Source organism: Aethalodelphis obliquidens, unplaced genomic scaffold, assembly GCF_003676395.1.
Source record: "Aethalodelphis obliquidens isolate GAN/ISIS:26980383/991018 unplaced genomic scaffold, ASM367639v1 scaffold27, whole genome shotgun sequence".
Lineage (NCBI taxonomy): Eukaryota > Metazoa > Chordata > Mammalia > Artiodactyla > Delphinidae > Aethalodelphis > Aethalodelphis obliquidens.
In genome coordinates, this window is record NW_020837971.1 from 18,583,493 (window position 1) to 18,605,777 (window position 22,285).

Consider the following 22,285-nt stretch of genomic DNA (forward strand, 5'->3'; position numbering starts at 1 on the left):
TGGCAGGAACTGGCTCTTCATCCTGGGTGGTTTCCAGCAGGAATCTCCCTCTGCACTTCCTACCTGTGGAACCTAATCTCCATTTTTAGCACGAGGCCTCTCGGATGCTGTGCAAACCGACTTGGACACCGGTGTGCAGTTAACCAGCGTTTACTGGAGGAGAGACTCAGCAATGGAAAGGATCAGAGCTCCCCAGTCCTCATTCACTGTTTTTCAGTTGATTCATGAAATGTGACTTGCCTTCTTCCTATTCTCCAGCTCTAAAATGGTATAATAATGTGTTAACTTTTGTGAGGTACCATATATACGTGTTGCTACGGCATCGACATTCCTTACAGGAAAGCTGTTGTAAAAAGTCCAGCGTCCAAAAGTAGTGAAGACCTTGCCTGGATATTAGCAAATTTCAAGCAGCTCAGTTTAAAAGGGATTTTTCTCTTCTCAGGAAATATGGCCGCAACATTTTCTTAAGAGAATCTCTAATAAAGGAACAAACGGGGTTCATACTTTAAAAATTGGTCTTCCTTGAGTGGCTTAGTGAAAAATGGTGAAAGGTTATCAGCAAAGAACTGAGAAAGAGTAACAAACAAGCACCAGTGGAGTTACTGGATACCCCAGCAAACGCTGGGAAGAGACTGTGGGAGGTCTGAGCGCGAGTGGGTGGAGCTAGTGACCTTGGCATCTGAGGGCCCAGGAGGAGAGGGTGTCCTTGTAAGTTTCGTGTGCGCGTTAATCCCAGCTCCTTCCATGTGGTCACTCCTGGCAAAGGGGTGGCCTGTGTAGGAGCTCCGTGATGGCACTTAGGGAATCTCTTTGGGCCGGGGAGAGTGGAGTTAAAAAAAAACCTGGGCCCGTTGCCCTGAGTCTCCGTTGAGATGCCTTTTGGGGTGGCCAGGGCAGCAGGAAGGGAGGTTTTGTTTTTTTTTTTAATTTTATTTATTTATTTTTGGCTGCGTTGTCTTCCTTGCGGTGCACGGGCTTCTCACTGTGGCGGCTTCTCTTGTTGCAGAGCACGGGCACTAGGCACGTGGGCTCAGTAGTTGTGGCATGCGGGCTCAGTAGTTGCAGCGCAATGGGCTCCAGGTGCGTGGGCTCAGTAGCTGTGGCTTGCAGGCTCTAGAGCGCAGGCTCAGTAGTTGTGGTGCATGGGCTTAGTTGCTCTGCGGCATGTGGGATCTTCCTGGACCAGGGCTGAGAACCCGTGTCCCCTGCATTGGCAGGCGGATTCTTAACCACTGCGCCACCAGGGAAGTCCAAGGGAGGGGTTTTGGACTTGGGCTCTGGTGTCCTGAGCTTCGGGACTGGCATCAGGGGCACCGTTTCTTGACTGTGTGTGGAACTTGAGTGTCAAATTCCAAGAAAGTGTGTCTGTCTCTAGCGGTGATGGAGAATGAAGAAGAGACGTTGGAAATGCCACCTGGAAATAAGACCCAGTTTATCAGTTTATCGTAGAAGACTCTAGTGAAATGAGTTGTAATTTAGGGCGGAGACCTGAAATTGCTCTTCCTTGCCAAAATAAATTGATTTCTTCAGCTGTCTGAACTTCATTTCTTGAACTGGACAAGAGCTAACCTAGTCTAAATTAAACTCATTTTCCCTTAATAAAACTGGGTCACTTCAGGTTGCCTGAATGTGCTTCTGAGTGTCTTAAAGCATATATATATTTTTAAAATCCCACGTTTCATGCTCTTTTCATAACTCATCTAATTTAGCCAGCATAACACATAACAATTTTTTAATATATTTATTTATTTATTTGGCTGTGTTGGGTCTTCGTTGCTGCGCGCGGGCTTTCTCTAGTTGCGGCGAGCGGGGTCTACTCTTTGTTGTGGTGCATGGGCTTCTCATTGTCATGGCTTCTCTTGTTGCAGAGCACGGGTTCTAGGCATGCAGGCTTCAGTAGTTGTGGCTCACGGGCTCTAGAGCGCAGGCTCAGTAGTTGTGGCGCACGGGCTTAGTTGCTCCGCGGCATGTGGGATCTTCCCGGATCAGGGCTCGAACCCGTGTCCCCTGCATTGGAAGGCGGATTCTTAACCACTGCGCCACCAGGGAAGTCCAACACATAACATTCGAACTCATCTCTCCCTTGGCATTCTGCAATAGATTTGGGGTCTGTTTCTGAACTTCTACAGCTGTCAGGCAGACTGAGGCAGGAGGACATCACCATACTCCCGCAGGGGTAGGCGCTGGACAAGACAGTTCGTCCCTGCCTTGCGCAAAGAAAGCTTTGTTTTCACTGTGCCTTTTCCTGCTGGTAGGGACCGATGAACATGGATCATGGAGGTAGGAAGTCGTGTATTTTTAAAGTGATGGCATGAGTGGATTAATTTTAGAAGAGCCTTGCTCAGCCAGGTCAGAGCGTTTCTGCTTGGAGCGCTCACTTGCAGTTGGTGCCACTGGCTTCCTCTTACTTGTCAGGTGTTTGAGATGCTGAAGCCCCCAGGGTGGCATCGCACCTGCTCTGCCCTGCCCTCCCCTCCAGAAAGTTCAGCATCAACTTCCTTGGAAAACACAGGGAAGTCTCTCCTTGCGTCCTCTTCCGTCTTTCTCCTCCCTGGGAATGATCAAGGGCAGGGCCCCTGCGGATGCGTCAGGTCAGTTCTGCCTCACAGAGCCTGGCAGACACGGGTGCCCACTGGGGAATCAACGACTTGAATATGGCTTTTGGAAGACAGTGGACCCTTGAACAACGTAGGTTTGAACTGCATGGATCCACTTACACCTGAATTGTTTTCTGTGGTAAATACGACAGCACTACACGATCTGTGGGGACAGAGGGCTGACCAAAGTTCTACGCGAATTTTCAACTGTGTGGACAGTGGGTGCCCCGAACGTCTGCGTTGTTCGAGGGTCAGCTGTATTCTGAAATATAAAGGTCTAGAAATGTTGAGACTCTGGGAAATGTCTTTCAAAACCAAAAATTGGGTGAAATCTTTGTAATAATTTACTTCTATCATTCTTTAGATATTTGAAGTATCATACCATGTGAATTTTTAAGAATGGATTGTTTTTTATCTGCATTTTTAATGAATTATTCATCCCCATTTAGTTATTTATTTATTTGGCTGGGCTGGGTCTTAGCTGTGGCACACGGGATCTTCGTTGCAGCCTGCTGGGTCTTTAGTTGCGGCGTGCGAACTCTTACTTGCAGCATGTGGGATCTAGTTCCCCGACCAGGGATCGAACCTGGGCCCCGTGCATTGGGAGCACAGAATCTTAGCCAGTGGACCACCAGGGAGGTCCCCCCACCCCTTGTATTTAGAGCTATGAAAAGCTAGAAAAATTATAGGGAAATAGATGTTTTCCTATGTTTTCTTCTCTTTTAAAAAATTTGAAGAAATAACAAGTCATGTTGGGGATGGATCTCCCTCTAGTTCATCGTCCCCCCAACCCCTGCTTCTCACGCTTTAAGCTGCATTCACTCATCCTTCCTTGTTTCTTTTCATGGGATCTTCTCAACAATATGCAAACTACTTTTCACTGACAAAGCTTTTCTTCCTTCTATTTCCAGTGCACAGAGGCCAAAAAGCATTGCTGGTATTTTGAAGGACTCTATCCAACCTATTACATGTAAGTATTTGCACTTATCTGTTGGTTTGATTCTGTGGGCACATCTTTCTCTGGGAATTATTTCTTTCAACGGTTACAGGACTGGTCATGGGATGGGGCATGCCCAGCCTCACGAGGCCTCCACCCCACAATGAGCAGGCGACCTCCCTAAGGATGCTCTCCCTGCCCAGACCAGCTGCTCTGAGGACAGCATGGAATTCTGGGTGCTCTGTTCTGTGAGGCATGTTAGCTTGTACGTGATTGGTCACAAAGGGCAAAATGTCTGAACGAGGCCAGAGTTATGCTGGTTTATACAAATCTTCCTAGACAAATGGAGCAAAAGGTAGTGGGAAAGAATTTTGAACTTGAGCAGGACAGGACAAAGTACTTAGCTCAGCTGCTGTGACTGTGAGAGAGAGAGAGAGAGAGAGAGAGAGAGAGAGAGAGATGACAGTGATCACAAGGGTCACCCAGCCTGGCCCCTCCCCAGGCAGGTGCAGTCAGCCTTGTATGGCTCTTGGTTCAGGGCAGGTTATGCCTCTTCCTATGCCCTCAGCACCTGCCAATATTACTCTTATTAAAGCATTGCCATATTTTCTCCCTATTGTTTTTCTGTATTTTTAATATCTGCTGTGTTAGCCACTAGCTCTGCTGAGCCACCTGCCTAGGTGGCCAGATTAACTCTCTAGATTATTAATTATTATTTTGATAGTGTTTTGAAGTTCTGTAAGTTTTGAGTGGAATGAGCCAAATTAATTTTCCCCAGAAACTCTTCTATTGAATTTTGTGAAACATGAGAAATTTCAGTAACGCATATAATTGTGTTATAGAAGAAACACTCTCTTTTCTAGTATATAGGGAGATTGGATAGGAAATACTACACAAAGAGGATTAGTTCTTAATTGGCTAAGATATATGTTTTTCTTACCTGGCATTCTCGGGGAGTTTTTAATCTGAGAGACCAGTGTAGGTGGGGAAGGTTGCTGGGCTGTGAATGGGGACGAAGCACAGGGAAATGGGCAGTTTTCCAGCCTTGGCTTCATATCAACAAGCAGGAGTCCTTACTGCCCTGCATGGTGGGAGTCCTGGCAGAAATCCTCTGCAACTGCAAAAAGACAAAATCCACTTGGAAGGTAAAGCAGCAGCAAAAGGGCTTCGGTTCTAATTACAGAGTCGTCAGGTTGAAGAAAAATGGTTGTGGGATAAAAGGGAGATGAAAAACTTGGTTCTTAGTACAGTGGGTTTTCCCTGGGAAGCTTTAGTTCTTGATTCAACTTCTTACGCAGGTGTGGCAGGTGTGAATCAACCGTGTCTTCCTTTGAGCTCTTTCTCCAGCTGTTTTGTAGATCAGCTGATGAACCATTTCCTGGTTTTTCAGAGGTTGGTAGTCAGAGGTCCTTGCTGTTCTTGTACTTACTTGCTCGTTTGTTCCTTTATACGTTTATTTATTCACTACATATTTTGAAAGTGTTTTTGCATTGACAGAAAATACAGAGACAAGCCCTGTTTTGTCACTCAGACCTGCTGGTTTGGATTCCTTTCACCTCTCTTCTCTGCTGATAGTGAGGGGAAGGGTCCTAAAAATTAAAAAGTAAAGTCACTCTGCTTTTAGAGTACTGAAGCTCAGTATAAAAGTAACAACAGGTGACATTCATTGAGCACCTAATATAGGCTAGGCAGTTTTACGTCCCTTACATGAATTTATGTCACTTAATCCCCTAGCCATTCCTCTCCTCTCTGTTCCCACTGCCTCCACCTGAGTCCATACCTCTGTCAATGCTCATCTGAAGCACTGTATAAACTACCCCCGCCCAGTGTTACTGAGCTACAATTTGCATATAACATTGTATAGGTTTAAGGTATATAACGTGATGATTTGATACACTTATATATTACAAAATGATTACCACAATAGCGTTAGCTAACACCTACATCACATCACATAATTACATTTTTTTGGTGATGAGAACATTTAAGATGTACTCTTTTAGTAACTTTAAAGTATATAATAAAGTATTATTAACTATAATCACCATGCTGTACATTAGAGCCCCAGAACTACTTATTTATCTTATAACTGGAAGTTTGTACTCCTTAACACGTCTCCTCATTCCACGCCCCCTGCCCCAGTCCCTGGTAACCACCATTCTACCCTCTTTTTCTTTTTAATAAATTTATTTATTTATTTATTTATTTTTGGCTGCATTGGGTCTTCGTTGCTGCGCACGGGCTTTCTCTAGCTGTGGCGAGCAGGGGCTGCTCTTCATTGTGATGCACGGGCTTCTCCTTGCAGAGCACGGGCTCTAGGCGCACGGGCTTCAGTAGTTGTGGCACTCAGGCTCAGTAGTTGTAGCTCGCGGGCTCTAGAGCACAGGCTCAGTAGTTGTGGCGCACAGGCTTAGTTGTTCCGTGGCATGTGGGATCTTCCTGGACCAGGGCTTGAACCCGTGTCCCCTGCATCGGCAGGCAGACTCCCAACCACTGCGCCACCAGGGAAGCCTGGCAGGTGGATTCTTAACCACTGTGCCACCAGGGAAGTCCTACCCTCTTTTTCTAAGAGTTCTGTGTTTTAGATTCCACATGTAAGTGAGATCATAACGATTTATCTTTCTCTGTCTTATTTCGCTTAGCATAATGCCCTCAAAGTCCATCTATGTTGTTGCAAATGGCAGGATTTCCCTCTTTCTCAGGACTGAATAAAATTCCATTGTGTATATATGTACCAGATCGTCTTTATCCATTCATCCATCGACAGACAGGTTGTTTCCATGTCTTGGCTATTGTGAATGATGCTACAATGAACCATAAGATTGCAGATACCTCTTTGAGATCTTGTTTCCACTTCCTTTGCATATACACCCAGAAGTAGAATTGGCAGCTCTATTTTTAATTTTTTGCTGTTCTCCATAGTGGCTGTACCAATTTACATTCCTACCAACGGTGCACAGGGTTCACATTTTTTCCACACCAACACTTATCTTGTCTTTTTGATGATAGCCATTCTAACAGGTGTGAGGTGATACCTCTGCGTGGTTTTGGTTTGCATTTCCGTGATGATTCGTGATGATTGAGCACATTTTCTTATACCTGTTGGCTATCTCTGTGTCTTCTTTGGAAAATGATCTGTTCAGTTCCTCTGCCCATTTTTTAATTGGATTATTTGGTTTTTTTGCTGTTGAGTTATATGAGTTCCTTGTATGTTTTAGATATTAATCCCTTATCTGATATATGGTTTGCAAATATTTTCTTCCATTCAGTAGACTGCCTTTTCATTTTGTTGAGTGTTTCTTCTGCTGAACAGAAGTGTTTTAGTTTGATGTAGTCCCTTTTGTTTTTTGTGTTTTTGTGCTTTTGGTGTCATGTCCAAAGTCATTGCCAAGACCAGTGTTGAGGAGTTTCAGTTTCTTCCCTACAGTTTCTTCTAGGAGTTTTAGATCCATTTCAAGTTAATTTTTGTGAGTGGTGTAAGATAGGGGTTCAATTTCATTTTTCTCCATGTGTTTCTTCAGTTTTCCCAGAGCTATTTGTTAAAGAGACTATCTTTCCCCATTGGATGCTTTTGGCTCTTGTGTTAAATATTAGTTGACCTTTTATGCTAGGGTTTATTTCTGGGCTTTTTATTCTGTTCCATTGTCTATATTCGTGTCAGTACCAAACTGTTTTATTACTGTAGCTTTGTTGTATAATCTGAAGTCAGGGAGTGTGATACCTCCAGCTTAGTTCTTTTCAGGGTTGCTTTGGCTATTCAAGGTCTTTTGTGATTCCATACAAATTTTAGGATTGTTTTTTCTATTTCTGTAAAAATGCCATTGGAATTTTGATAGGAATTCCAGTGATGCTCTAGATGACTTTATAATGGATCTCCTTTCATTCTCTTCTCCCATCAAGTTCTCACTTCTTTCTAAATTACTGAAAATTTTGTGTCACTCTCCTACTTAAAAACATCAGGAACAAAGTTCAAATCCTTAGCCAACTGTAAACAGGTTTCCATGATACTTGGCTGGTTTTATCTTCTTTATTGTGAGTCCCATGAAGGCAAGGCCCACAGCTTTATTTAAAAATTTTTCTTATTTGTCTTTTTTTTTTAATTGAAGTAAAGTTTATTTACAATGTTGTGTTAGTTTCAGGTGTACAGCAAAGTGACTCAGTTTTATATATATATATATATATATATATATATATATAAAGAATATATATTCTTATCAGATTCTTTTCCATTATAGGTTATTACAAGGTATTGAATATAGTTCCCTGTACAACAGTAGGTCCTTGCTGTTTATCTATTTTATCTAGTAGTTGTGCCTGTTAATCCCAAACTCCTAATTTATCCTTCCCCCCCTTCCCCCTTTGGTAGCCATAAGTTTGTTCTCTATGTCTGTGAGTATATTTCTGTTTTGTATTAATGAACTTATGTAAGTTCATTTGTATAGTTTTTTAGATTCCACACATAAGTGATATCATGTGATATATGTCTTTCTTTGTCTGGTTTACTTCAGCTTAGTATGATAATCTCTAGGTCCACCCATGTTGCTGCAAATGGCATTATTTCATTCTTTTAAAAAAATTTTTGTTGCAGTGTAGTTGATTTACAATGTTGTGTTAATTTCTGCTGTACAGCAAAGTGATTCAGTTATACATATGTATATTCCTTTTCATATTCTTTTCCATTATGGTTTATCACAAGATATTGAATGTAGTTCCCTGTGCTATATGGTAGGACCTTGTTGTTTACCTATCCTGTATATTATAGCATCTGCTAATCCCAAACTCCCAACCCTTCCCTCCCCCACCCCTCCCCTTGGCAACCACAAGTCTGTTCTCTGTGTCTGTTTCTGTTTTGTAGATATGTTCATTTGTGTTGTATTTTAGATTCCACATAAAAATGATATATGGTATTTGTCTTTCTCTTTCTGACTTATTTTGCTTAGTATGATAATCTCTAGGTCCATTCATGTTGCTGCAAATGGCATTATTTCATTCTTTTTTATGGCTGAGAAATAATCCATTGTATATATGTACCACATCTTCCTTATCCATTCATCTGGTGATAGACATTTAGGTTGCTTCCATGTCTTAGCTACTGTACATACTGCTGCAATGAACACTGGGGTGCATGTTTGAAATAGAGCTTTTGTCTTTTCTGGATATATGCCCAGGAGTGGGATTGCAGGATCATACGGTAGCTCTATTTTTAGTTTTTTAAGGAACCTCCATACTGTTCTCCATAGTGGCTGCACCAATTTACATTCCCACCAACATTGGAGGAGGGTTCCCTTTTCTCCACACCCTCTCCAGCATTTATTGTTTGTACACTTTCTGATGATGGCCATCTTGACTGGTGTAAGTTGGTACCTCATTGTAGTTTTGATTTGCATTTCTCTAATAATTAGCAATGTTGAGCTTCTTTTCATGTCCCTATTAGGGCCCACAACTTTTAAATGAACTCTCAATGCTAGGACAGTGCCTGGCACACAGGGGACATCCCTGAATGTTAAGTGGATTTGCGTGGATGCTTTTCCATCCAGTCACCACCACTGGTCAGCATTGGCTCTGCTGGTTCCTCTCAGGCATTTCCATGTTCTCTGCCGGGCAGGGTCCTAAGTTCCTCCTTCCTAATTGGCTCTGATATAGCATCTTAGAGGGTCTTCACACAGTGTTGTGTGTCCATTGAGGGCTTCTGAGATTGGGCCTTGATGTGTGCATCTGTTTGCCCTCAGTGTGTGGCATAGGACGTGGCACTTGATGCTTGTCTTCACGTTTGCAGTTTGTTTACTACCAGCTTGTTTTGCCCTGATTTCATTTCCCATATTCTGGAAACTTGTCCTTAAATAGATCTTTAAGTGTTCTGGGGTCCAGAAGATCAGGGGTCAAATATTTGCTCTATTACTTTTTTACAAAACTGAGATGAACCTTACCACAAAAAAAGAAAATTACAGGCCAATATCACTGATGAACATAGGTGCAAAAATCCTTGACAAAATACAAGCAAACTTAATCCAACAGTACATTAAAAGGATCATACATTGGGTTCAAGATGGCGGAGTAAAAGGATGTGCTCTCACTCCCTCTTGTAGCAACACCAGAATTACAACTAACTGCTGAACAGTCATCAACAGGAAGACACTGGAACTCAGCAAAAAGGATACCCCACATCCAAAGACAAAGGAGTAGCCACAATGAGACACCAGTAGGAGGGGCGCAATCACAATAAAATCAAATCCCATAACTGCTAGGTGGGTGACTCACAAACTGGAGAACACTTATACCACAGAAGTCCACCCACTGGAGTGAAGGTGCTGAGCCCCACGTCAGGCTTCCCAACCTCGGGGCCTGGCAATGGGAGGAGGAATTCCTAGAGAATCAGACTTTGAAGGCTAGCGGGATTTGATTGCAAGATTTCGACAGGACTGGGGGAAACAGAGACTCCACTCTTGGAGGGCACACACAAAGTAGTGTGTGCATCGGGACCCAGGGGAAGGAGCAGTGACCCCATAGGAGACTGAACCAGACCTACCTGCTAGTGTTGGAGGGTCTCCTGCAGAGGCAGGTATGGCTGTGTGTCACCGTGAGGACAAGGACACTGGCAGCAGAAGTTCTGGGAAGTACTCCTTGGCGTGAGCCCTCCCAGATTCCACCATTAGCCCCACCAAAGAGCCCAGGTAGGCTCCAGTGTTGGGTTGCCTCAGGCCAAAAAACCAACAGGGAGGGAACCCAGCCCCACCCATCAGCAGACAAGTGGATTAAAGTTTTACTTAGCTCTGCGCACCAAAGCAACAGCCAGCTGTACCCACCACCAGTCCCTCCCATCAGGTAACTTGCACAAGACTCTTAGATAGCCTCATCCACCACAGGGCAGACAGCAGAAGCAAGAAGAACTACAATCCTGCAGCCTGTGGAACAAAAAACACATTCACAGAAAGATAGACAAGATGAAAAGGCAGAGGGCTATGTACCAGATGAAGGAACAAGATAAAACCCCAGAAAAACAATGAAATGAAGTGAAGATAGGCAACCTTCCAGAAAAAGAATTCAGAATAATGATAGTGAAGGTGATCCAGGACCTTGGAAAAAGAATGGAGGCAAAGATCGAGAAGATGGAAGAACTGTTTAACAAAGACCTAGAAGAAATAAAGAACAAACAAACAGAGATGAACAACACAATAACTGAAATGAAAACTACACTAGAAGGAATAGCAGAATAACTGAGGCAGAAGAACAGATAAGTGACCTGGAAGACAGAATGGTGGAATTCACTGCTGCAGAGCAGAATAAAGAAAAAAGAATGAAAAGAAATAAAGACAGCCTAAGAGACCTCTGGGACAACATTAAATGCAACAACATTCACATTATAGGGGTCCCAAAAGGAGAAGAGAGAGAGAGAAAGGACCCAAGAAAATATTTGAAGAGATTATAGTCGAAAACTTCCCTAACATGGGAAAGGAAATAGCCACCCAAGTCCAGGAAGTACAGAGTCCCATACAGGCTGAACCCAAGGAGAAACACGCTGAGACACATAGTAATCAAATTGGCAAAAATTAAAGACAAAGAAAAATTATTGAAAGCAACAAGGGAAAAATGACAAATAACATACAAGGGAACTCCCATAAGCTGATTACTCAGCAGAAACTCTACAAGCCAGAAGGGAGTGGCATGATATACTTAAAGTGATGAAAGGGAAGAACCTACAACAAAGATTACTCTACCCAGCAAGGATCTCATTCAGATTCGATGGAGAAATCAAAAGCTTTACAGACAAGCAAAAGCTGAGAGAATTCAGCACCACCAAACCAGCTCTACAACAAATGCTAAAGGAACTTCTCTAAGTGGGAAACACAAGAGAAGAAAAGGACCTACAAAAACAAGCTCACAACAGTTAAGAAAATCATAATAGGAACATACATATTGATAATTACCTTAAATGTGAATGGATTAAATGCTCCAACCAAAAGACACAGGCTTGCTGAATGGATACAAAAACAAGACCCATATATATGCTGTCTACAAGAGACCCACTTCAGAGCTAGGGACACATTCAGACTGAAAGTGAGGAGATGGAAAAAGATATTCCATGCAAATGGATATCAAAAGAAAGCTGGAGTAGCAATACTTATATCAGATAAAATAGACTTTAAAATAAAGAATGTTACAAGAGACAAGGAAGGACACTACATAATGATCAAGGGATCAATCCAAGAAGAAGATATAACAATTAGAAATATATATACACCCAACATAGGAGCACCTCAATATATAAGGCAACTGTTAACAGCTCTAAAAGAGGAAATTGACAGTAACACAATAATAGTGGGGGACTTTAACACCTCACTTACACCAATGGACAGATCATCCAAACAGAAAATTAATAAGGAAACACAAGCTTTTAATGACACAATAAACCGGACGGATTTAATTGTTAGTTATAGGACATTCCATCCAAAAACCGCAGATTACACTTTCTTCTCAAGTGCACATGGAACATTCTCCAGGATAGATTACATCTTGGGTCACAAATCAAGCCTCAGTAAATTTAAGAAAATTGAAATCATATCAAGCATCTTTTGTGACCACAACGCTATGAGATTAGAAATCAGTTACAGGGAAAAAAACGTAAAAAGCACAAACACATGGAGGCTAAACAATACGTTACTAAATAACCAAGAGATCACTGAAGAAATCAAAGAGGAAATAAAAAAATACCTAGAGTCAAATGACAATGAAAACACAACGATCCAAAACCTATGGGATGCAGCAAAAGCAGTTCTGAGAGGAACGTTTATAGCTATACAAGCCTACCTCAAGAAACAAGAAAAATCTCAAATAAACAATCTAACATTACACCTAAAGGAACTGGAGAAAGAAGAACATACAAAACCCAAAGTTAGTAGAAGGAAAAAAATCATAAAGATCAGAGCAGAAATAAATGAATTAGAAACAAAGAAAACAATGGCAAAGATCAATAAAACTAAAAGCTGGTTCTTTGAGAAGATAAACAAAATAGATAAACCATTAGCCAGACTCATCAAGAGGGAGAGGACTCAAATCAATAAAATTACAAATGAAAAAGGAGAAATCACAACTGACACTGCAGAAATACAAAGGATTATAAGAGATTACTATAAACAGCTCTATGCCAATAAAATGTACAACCTGGAAGAAATGGACAAATTCTTAGAAAGGTATAACCTTCCAAGACTGAACCAGGAAGAAATAGAAAATATGAACAGACTAATCACAAGTAATGAAATTGAAACTGTGATTAAAAATCTTCCAACAAACTAAAGTCCAGGACCGGATGGCTTCACAGGTGAATTCTATCAAACATTTAGAGAAGAGCTAACACCCATCCTTCTCAAACTCTTCCAAAAAACTGCAGGGGAAGGAAAACTCCCAAACTCATTCCATGAAGCCACCACCACCCTAAAACCAAAACCAGACCAAGATACTACTAAAAAAGAAAATTACAGACCAATATCACTGATGAATATAGATGCAAAAATCCTCAACAAAATATTAGCAAACAAAATTCAACAACACATTAAAAGGATCATACACCATGATCAAGTGGGATTTATCCCAGGGATGCAAGGATTCTTCAATATATGCAAATCAATCAATGTGATACACCATATTAACAAATTGAAGAAGAAAAACCATATGATCATCTCAATAGATGCAGAAAAAGCTTTTGACAAAATTCAACACCCATTTATGATAAAAACTCTCCAGAAAGTGGGCATAGAGGGAACCTACCTCAACATAATAAAGGCCATGTATGACAAACCCATAGCAAACATCATTCTCAATGGTGAAAAACTGAAAGCATTTCCTCTAAGATCAGGAACAAGACAAGGATGTCCACTCTCGCCACTATTATTCAACATAGTTTTGGAAGTCCTAGTCACAGCAATCAGAGAAGAAAAAGAAATAAAAGGAATCCAAATTGGAAAAGAAGAAGTAAAACTGTCACTGTTTGCAGATGACATGATACTATACATAGAGAATCCTAAAGATGCCACCAGAAAATTACTAGAGCTAATCAATGAATTTGGTAAAGTTGCAGGATACAAAATTAATGCACAGAAATCTTTTGCATTCCTAAACACTAATGATGAAAAATCTAAAAGAGAAATTAAGGAAACACTCCCATTTACCATTGCAACAAAAAGAATAAAATATCTAGGAATAAACCTACCTAGGAAGACAAAAGACCTGTATGCAGAAAACTATAAGACACTGTTGAAAGAAATTAAAGATGATACCAACAGGTGGAGAGATATTCCATGTTCTTGGATTGGAAGAATCAACATTGTTAAAATGACTATACTACCCAAAGCAATCTACAGATTCAATGCAATCCCTATCAAATTACCAATGGCATTTTTTTTATAGAACTAGAACAAAAAAATCTTAAAATTTGTATGGAGACACAAAAGACCCCGAATAGCCAAATAGTCTTGAGGGGAAAAAATGGAGTTGGAGGAATCAGACTCCCTGACTTCAGACTATACTACAAAGCTACAGCAATCAAGACAGTATGGTACTGGCACAAAAACAGAAATATAGATCAATGGAACAGGATAGAAAGCCCAGAGATAAACCCACACACCTATGGTCAACTAATCTATACAAAGGAGGCAAGGATATACAATGGAGAAAAGACAGTCTCTTCAATAAGTGGTGCTGGGAAAACTGGACAGCTACGTGTAAAAGAATGAAATTTGAACACTCCCCAACACCATACACAAAAATAAACTCAAAATGGATTAGAGACCTAAATGTAAGACCAGACACTATGAAACTCTTAGAGGAAAACATAGGAAGAACACTCTTTGACATAAATCATAGCAGGATCTTTTTTGATCCACCTCCTAGAGTAATGGAAATAAAAACAAAAATAAACAAATGGGACCTAATGAAACTTTAAAAGCTTTTGCAAAGCAAAGGAAACTACAAGGAAGACAAAAAGACAACCCTCAGAATGGGAAAAAATATTTGCAAACAAATCAACGGACAAAGGATTAATCTCCAAAATATATAAACAGCTCATGATGTTCAATATTAAAAAAACAAACAACCCAATCAAAACATGGGCAGAAGACCTAAATAGGCATTTCTCCAAAGAGAACATACAGATGGCCAAGAAGCACATGAAAAGCTGCTCAACATCACTAATTATTAGAGAAATGCAAATCAAAACTACAATGAAGTATCACCTCACACCAGTTAGAATGGGCATCATCAGAAAATCTACAAACAACAAATGCTAGAGAGGGTGTGGAGAAAAGGGAACCCTCCTACACTGTTGCTGATAATGTAAATTGGTGCAGCCACTGTGGAGAACAGTATGGAGGTTCTTTAAAAACTAAAAATAAAACTACAACATTATCCTGCAATCCTACTTCTGGGCATATACCCAGAAAAGATGAAAACTCTAATTTAAAAGATACATGCACCCCAATGTTCGTTGCAGCATTACTTACAATAGCTAAGACATGGAACCAACCTAAATGTCCATCAACGGAGGAATGGATAAAGGAGATGTGGTATATATATATATATATATATATATACACCACATATATAATGGAATATTACTCAGCCATAAAAAAGAATGAAATTATGCCATTTGTGGCAACATGGATGGACCTGGAGATTATCATACTACTAAGTGAAGTAAGCCAGACAGAGAAAGACAACTATCATATGATTATCACTTATATGTGGAATATAAAAAAAAAGATACAAATGAACTTATATACAAAACAGAAATAGACCCACAGACTTAGAAAACAAACTTATGGTTACCAAAGGGGGAAGGTAGGGGGAGGGATAAATTAGGAGTTTGGGACTATCATACACACACTGCTATATATAAACTAGATAAACAACAGGGACCTACTTTATAGCACAGGCAACTCTACTCAATATTTTACAATAACCTATAAGGGAAAAGATTCTGAAAAAGAATATATATATATTTATATATATGTGTATATATGTGTGTGTGTGTGTATTGTGTGTATATATATATATATATATACATAATATACACACATATATGCATAACAATTACTTTGCTGTACACCTGAAACACAACATTGTAAATCAACTATAGTTCAATTAAAAAAAAAAAAAACAACAGGTGAAATTTACATAACAGAATGAACCATTTTGAAGTGAACAGTGCAGTGGCATTGTAGTTCAGGGCCTGTGCCTGGCCAGCACTGAAGTCATATGCAGATGTATACACACCCAAGTGTAGCTTGCATCTGTGCTGTGTATGCACACAAGGCTGGTTCTTACACAAACCGACCTTGCCACTTGCCTCCACCCTTGAGGCGTGTTGATGTCCTGACACACCCACGGGCTCAGTGTGCTGCTGGCAGAAGAGCTGCTTTTTACCGTCCGCTCCATTTAGCATGTGAAAACTCATCTCCCTGCTTTCCATCAAGCTGGGGCAATGGAGTGCTTATATCCAAGGGGAGTCAGGAGCAGTGACTTAGATGTATTCTACTCTGTCCCAGCTTTCGTTGCTCAAGGATCGATTTGCTGCAGGCTAGATACCAGCCGCAGACCGATCACAACCTAGGCTAGAAGCACTTGCGCCTGTGTGTTGTTCCTGGAAGCCAACCCCATCGTGGTTTCTGTGGACGTGGCACAGATGGTGGTGCAGGTAAAGGAGACTCGCTTACAGCCCAGGCTTGCCCTTGCTGGGGGCCTGGGCATCAAGGTCCAGCACTGTGGTCTGCATGGCACACCAGACCTGCCTCTGGACACACGTCCGGTGCCACGTGCTTACTGCTCGAGGAGCCGGATGCTACACCTCCTTCGTTCAATCCCCCGATGCCTGTTGAGTGTCTGCCACATGCCGGCTGTTGGGGTCCGGTGGTGCAGGTCAGGGGTGGTACTGTGCCCCAGGGAGCTGGGACACAATAATGTGTGACCGACCAGTTAATATTTTGAAGCACCTTTAACATTAAATTGAAAAATCATGAGTTATGACAGATCTCATTTAACAAATATATTCCTGGTATATTCTACCTTCCATTTCTTCTGGGCAAAGTGCTTTGTGTAAGATTCTCCTAGATAGATAATTCCTGAAAGATATGTTGACTCAAGATGGTATTTTTATTCTGTTTGAGGGTTCCCCCCTGTGGAAAAACATGTTACAAACAACACCTCTGTTTTGTGCTTATAACTTACCACGGAGCACACTGGGGAGAGAACATGCAGGTCACACACTTGTTTTACAGATTTTACTCTTGCTTTTGAAATCTAATTTCATTTGACTCACCAGAAGTCCCAGAAGTAGACACTCCTTCTGCTTCCTTTGTCTGTCTTCATGTTCCTGAATTTCATTCTAGCATTGTAGTCATCAAGCTACTAGAGGCTAATTTTTTTAAAAAGATAATTAGGTTTCCACTGTAGCTACCTGGACGTGTAAAATGACTCTCCCCTGATTGGTTTGTTGATCCAAACTATATCTCTGTCTGCCCTCTCCCTTCATCAAGGTTTTTGATTTCTTTAATTTGTTCATTTATGGAATATGTATATGTACAAGCAAAATGTATTCTCATTTTTGAAGAAAAAGTCCCTTTGGAATCTGAACAGAGAAGCAACACATATTTCAACCCTCTTTCCTATGACTTTTTTCTTTCCATCTGTCCTTCACTACCTTTCTTTCCTATCTACAGTCTGAGCTTTCAAAAGCTTTTAATTGAAATGTACCTTTTCTTTTTTTTTGGCTGTGCTGGGTCTTCGTTGCTGCGCACGGGCTTTCTCTAGTTGCGGCGAGCGGGGCCTACTCTTCCTTGCAGTGCGAGGGCTTCTCATTGCAGTGGCTTCCCGTGTTGCAGGGCACGGGCTCTAGGCGCGCAGGCTTCAGTAGTTGCAGCATGGGAGCTCAGTAGTTGTGGCTCGCGGGCTCAGTAGTTGTGGCTCACGGGCTGTAGAGTGCAGGCTTCAGTAGTTGTGGCTCGTGGGCTCAGTAGTTGTGGCTCATGGGTTCTAGAGTGCAGGCTTCAGTAGTTGTGGCTTGCGGGCTGTAGAGTGCAGGCTTCAGTAGTTGTGGCTCGTGGGCTCAGTAGTTGTGGCTCGTGGGCTCTAGAGCACAGGCTCAGTAGTTGTGGCGCACAGGCTTAGTTGTTCTGCAGCATGTGGGATTTTCCCGGACCAGGGCTTGAACCCGTGTCCCCTGCATTGGCAGGCAGATTCTTAACCACTGCACCACCAGGGAAGTCCTAAAATGTACGTTTTTTTGTGCTTTGGTTCTGGGCTTCCTAGATACGTCCTCTTAGCAACAGTGTGATTTAAAAATAGCAGGGAGGTCACGTGGCCTCACCAGTCCTGTCCCTTTTCTTTCATTCTCGACTTGAGTTGTTCTTGGGCCAAGGACTTCCTCATTCAGCCCCTCTGTCTGCTGCAGGGGCGGGTGAGGTGAGCAGATGGGGACGGGTCTGCTGAGGAGCCCTTGCCACTGGCCGCGCAGGGCTGCACACGTCTGCAGGGCCTGGCTTCCTTCCTGTGTGTTCAGAGTCCAGAGGGCACTGCAGACCAAGGTGGCAGTTTTCAGGGAAGAGTCCCAGTGCAGTGTCACATCCTGGAGCACTTCGATGCCCTGGTGGCTGGCGGGAGCGCCTGTCCTGCTGGGAGGTGCACCCCGGGCTCTGCTCCTGCGTGTGCAGGAGGGCAGGCACGGGGCACGGGGCTGGCTCTGCTCCAGCTGCTCTCACCAGCAGACCCCTTGGCCTCTACGCCTTGGTTCTTGGGGTCCCGTGGCTGTGGTCATGGTCACTACCACATTCAGTTTCTGGGAGGGTAGATACTGCCCTGCGCGTCCCTAGCGTCTATAATCATCACTGATATTTGCAGTTTCCTGGTGGCTTGGAGAGGGTCAGTGGGTCTGTGTCCAGAGGTGACCAGATGGGGCCCCTGACTTTAAATGTGGGCACTGCTGCCCAGAGAGAGGCAGGAGGGCTGGGCGAAGCTGCCTCACTGTGGGGTACGCTCCTGGTGACTCTGGGAGGGCCCTTCCGCTTGTCTCCGGTGTCCAGAGGGGCCCTGGTGGGCCACCACGGCCACAGTCGACCCCCTTGTGGGCAGAGGGGGCCTCTCAGATCAGGAACAGTGTCTGTCTGTCGATGAGAAATGTCACACTTTCTGCTGAGATCTGTAGCCCCGAGGCTCGCTTGCCCACAGCCGCCGTCCGCGGAAGGATGTGAGTGTCCAAGGGCAGAGGTGGGAGGCAGAACCAGGTGGAAGGCGGAGGGTGCTGGGTCTGTGTCGGTCGCTTGGACTCGTGTGAGTCTCCAAGTATGGGGCCCAGGGACCTCAGGGCCTTCTCCGAAGTTCACGGTGGTGGAAGGACCTCAGTGCCCTGGCGCACCCGCCAGCACTCACCGGGAGCCACCCATGCTTCCGCGTCTCCCTCAAACCAAGACAGAGCAGAGCGTGTCCCTGAGTTTTCCCAGACTGTAGCTGAGGCGGAGCCCTCCATGGTGGCGAGGAAATTGTCCGGGAATTAATCGTAATACAAAGACTAAGAATAATAACAGCTGACATTCATTGAGTGCTTACGGCACGCAGTGGACTTTTCTGAGCACGCTACATGTATACTCTATCGAGAGCTTTTGAGAGTGGCCCCTCTCTCCTCCCCTCCCTTCTTTTCCCTCCGTTTCAGCTGAGGGACCTGTGTCCTTCTCGTCCTTTGGTACCACGCTCCATCCTCGGACTTACTGTTGCTGAAATAAAACATCCATTGTTTCCTCCCTAGACTGGGGGTTCGTTGAGGGCACGAGTTCTGTCTTCTGTGCTGACACACTGTCAGGCACATGGAAAGCACTCGGTACTCATTTAGTAACTCACACGTGGTGGCCTGGAGCAGGGTTGGGGAAGGAAAGAGTGACTCACTGTCATTCTTCAGTGATGGAAATTGTTTTAGGGGCCTAATGTCAAGAGACCTCTAGCCCTGCTCTGCCATTAGGTTGCTCTGTGATCTCGATCAAGTCTCCTAACCTTTCTGGGCTCCAACTTCCTGGGCTATATAATCTCCAAGGTCTTATACTGCTTAATTCTATGACACCCTCTGGCTGGCTGTGCAGAATAATTTAGAGCATAGAGAACAAACAATGAACGAACAAGCAGCCTTATGTGTTGTAGCAGAGACAAGGGTACAGATATGAGATGGATTTTAGCAAGGGTCCAACCTGCTTGCCAAGTACAAAGCAATGACCTAACATTTCCTTTCTAAGCAGTGAGTCATCTTTCTTCTGCAGGTCTTAGTATTGACACAACAGTGGGGAGGAGATGTTAATCACACAGTCAGATGGTGGAATGGATCTGGGAGCCTGGGACCACTCCCTGCTCCAGACTGTGAGGTTCCTGAGATGTCTTATTAGGTGCTGAACTGGGCCTTCGTGGGAGTCAGGTACATGGATGCTTACTTAAACCATGACTGTTTTCATTTGATTTTAAACAGGCCAGAGAAAGCTGGTGATTTAGACGTGCATGTTTCCTGTTCTTTAGGAATAGAATTGGATCTGGTAATTCCTTCCAGAAAATTGAGGGTAGGTTAGAAATGGGTTGGGTCTTCTTAACTAGACATCAGTGATTTAAAAACAAGATGAACCAGTGGCGCCCTGTAGAGCTGGCCAGTGGGAAAGGACCCAAAGGGGGTCCTTGATTTACCTATAGTCTCCTGGAATACTAAGGAAAACTTAAGACCCTCCCTACCTAGTTTTACAAATGAAGTAATTGACAGCACCCACCTGGGCCCACAGTGTCTTCAGGGACCTTATTGTCTGACTGGGTCACACCTCTGGCCGCCGCGTGGATGGAACAGAGCTGCAGGGCATTTGGGTCCTGGGTGTTGTGTTTGCACACTTATTCTAGTTTCTGGTTCAGCTCTGAGTACCACTGAAGGAGAGAATGTGGGGACGCTTGTCTTAATCATCTCCACTGAGACTTGAGGGAATCCCCAACTGCCCAGCTCAAGGGAGAGAGTGAAAGGGAACAGATGGTTGGAAAGCACTTTGGTCAGACATATAAAAGGAAGATAGGATGCATGAAACAGTGAGGACACACATCAGGGTCATGCACTGATGACCCTGATGTGTGTGCTTTGTTGAGTACCTGTTACGTGCACACCACCGCTACGGGGGAGGGAGTGAGCGTGTACCAACCCTGGGAGTAGAGACACAGAGGCAGGCCTCAGGCCCACCTCCTGCAGCTCTAGGAAGGGCCGTTCCTTCCAGCACTGCCCTCCTCTGGCTATCGGTTTCCACCAGGCCATTCTCAGGCCCTGTGCCCAAGTTTCCCATTGCAGTGTTGAAGCTTCTTTCAAAGTACTCCCATTACCCTGGTTTATCGTGTCTTTCTTTCTGGGTTCATTCCTCAGCTGTGAATAATTAATGGTGTGAATGGGTGAAGTGTTTGCAGGTGTCAGATCAAGATCCCAGATTCAGGCTTTGCAGAGCCCGCACCCAGCTAGGAGGTTGGTGCCAAGGTCAGTTCAGGGGCCCTGCGACACAAGGTCCCCCCGAGCAGTAGCAGGCTGTGTTGTGACCTGGGTCCGGTGCCCTGCACCCTCTGTGCCCAGCTCCCCAGCAGCTTGGGGAGCCTGAGGTGTGTGCAGGGTGGGGCAGGGGAGGGGGGGGCTTCAGCTGGTGAAGCAGCTGAGCACAGCCTTTGGAAGCAGCCTGGGGAGGGGGAGGTGTCTGGTCTGGGGACAGATACTCTAGAGAAGAATTTTTCTCCTCCCTCACTCCTTGTTGTTGGGCTTCTCATTGAAGACTGCTGGCGTAAGTTGGGGGCATTTTCGTGTCCTTAGAACAGGGAGAAAGGTTTCACCGTCATCCCCCTTTCGGATCGCTAGACTCCTGTTGTGGTCTGAATATTTGTGTCCCCCCCCAAATTCCCATGTGGAGTCCTAACCCCCAAAGGTGATAGTATTAGGAAGTAAGGACTTTGGGAGGAGCTGAGGTCCTGAGGGTGGAGCCTTTGTAAATGGGATTCATGCTCTTGTAAAAGTGCCTCCAGAGGGCTCCCTTGCGCCATCTACCATGTGAGGACACAGGCTGTGAACCGGCAGGGGGCCCTCACCAAAACACCACCATCAGCTTGATCTTGGACCTCCCAGCCCCCAGAGCTGTGAGAAGTCAATTTATGCTGTTTGTTAGCCGGTGGTATTTTGTTATAGCAGCCGGAACAGACTAAGGCAGCCTCTAAAATGTCATGTTTCTCTATATATTCTGTAACTGGATTTTTTTCCCTTAACTATAGATTATAAATCTTCTTCTAAATCAATATACAAGGCAACCTCATTGTTTTTCTTAATGACAGAGTGTTCCCTGGGGAGGTACCATAGTTCATTTACACATTCCATTATAATCATTGTACATTCAGGTAGTGCCACTTTTGTTTTGTTTTTGCTACTGAAGGTCTGCATATCCTTACCTGTTATTCCAGAATTTGAGACAGTGATCATAAACAAATTTTTTAATACTTGGTAGCAGGAATGGATTTGGACAACACGAGGCTTTTAAAATTCTTTTTAGAATTCCATTTAGTAGGATGTGCTACTGAGGCATATTAAAGTTTCAGGAGTTTATCTGAGGAAACATCAATTCACATTGGGCAGTGATAAGCATTCCACCGCCAGAAGCCAGGGGCGAGGTGTTCATAGAGAATCAAACAAGGAAGTGATTTGATTGGCTACAGTTTAAGAGATTGCCTAGTCTGG

General features: G+C 43.6%; 1 protein-coding gene across 1 annotated transcript in view; it reads left to right on the forward strand.

Annotated features, from left to right (window-relative positions):
• VOPP1 (VOPP1 WW domain binding protein) overlaps window positions 1-22,285 on the forward strand; it is a 90,532-nt gene that overhangs the window by 46,796 nt on the left and 21,451 nt on the right. The window contains exon 2 of the mRNA XM_027124104.1: window positions 3,509-3,567. Coding sequence (XP_026979905.1) covers window positions 3,509-3,567 — 59 coding nt within the window. The remainder of the gene's footprint in view (window positions 1-3,508; window positions 3,568-22,285) is intronic.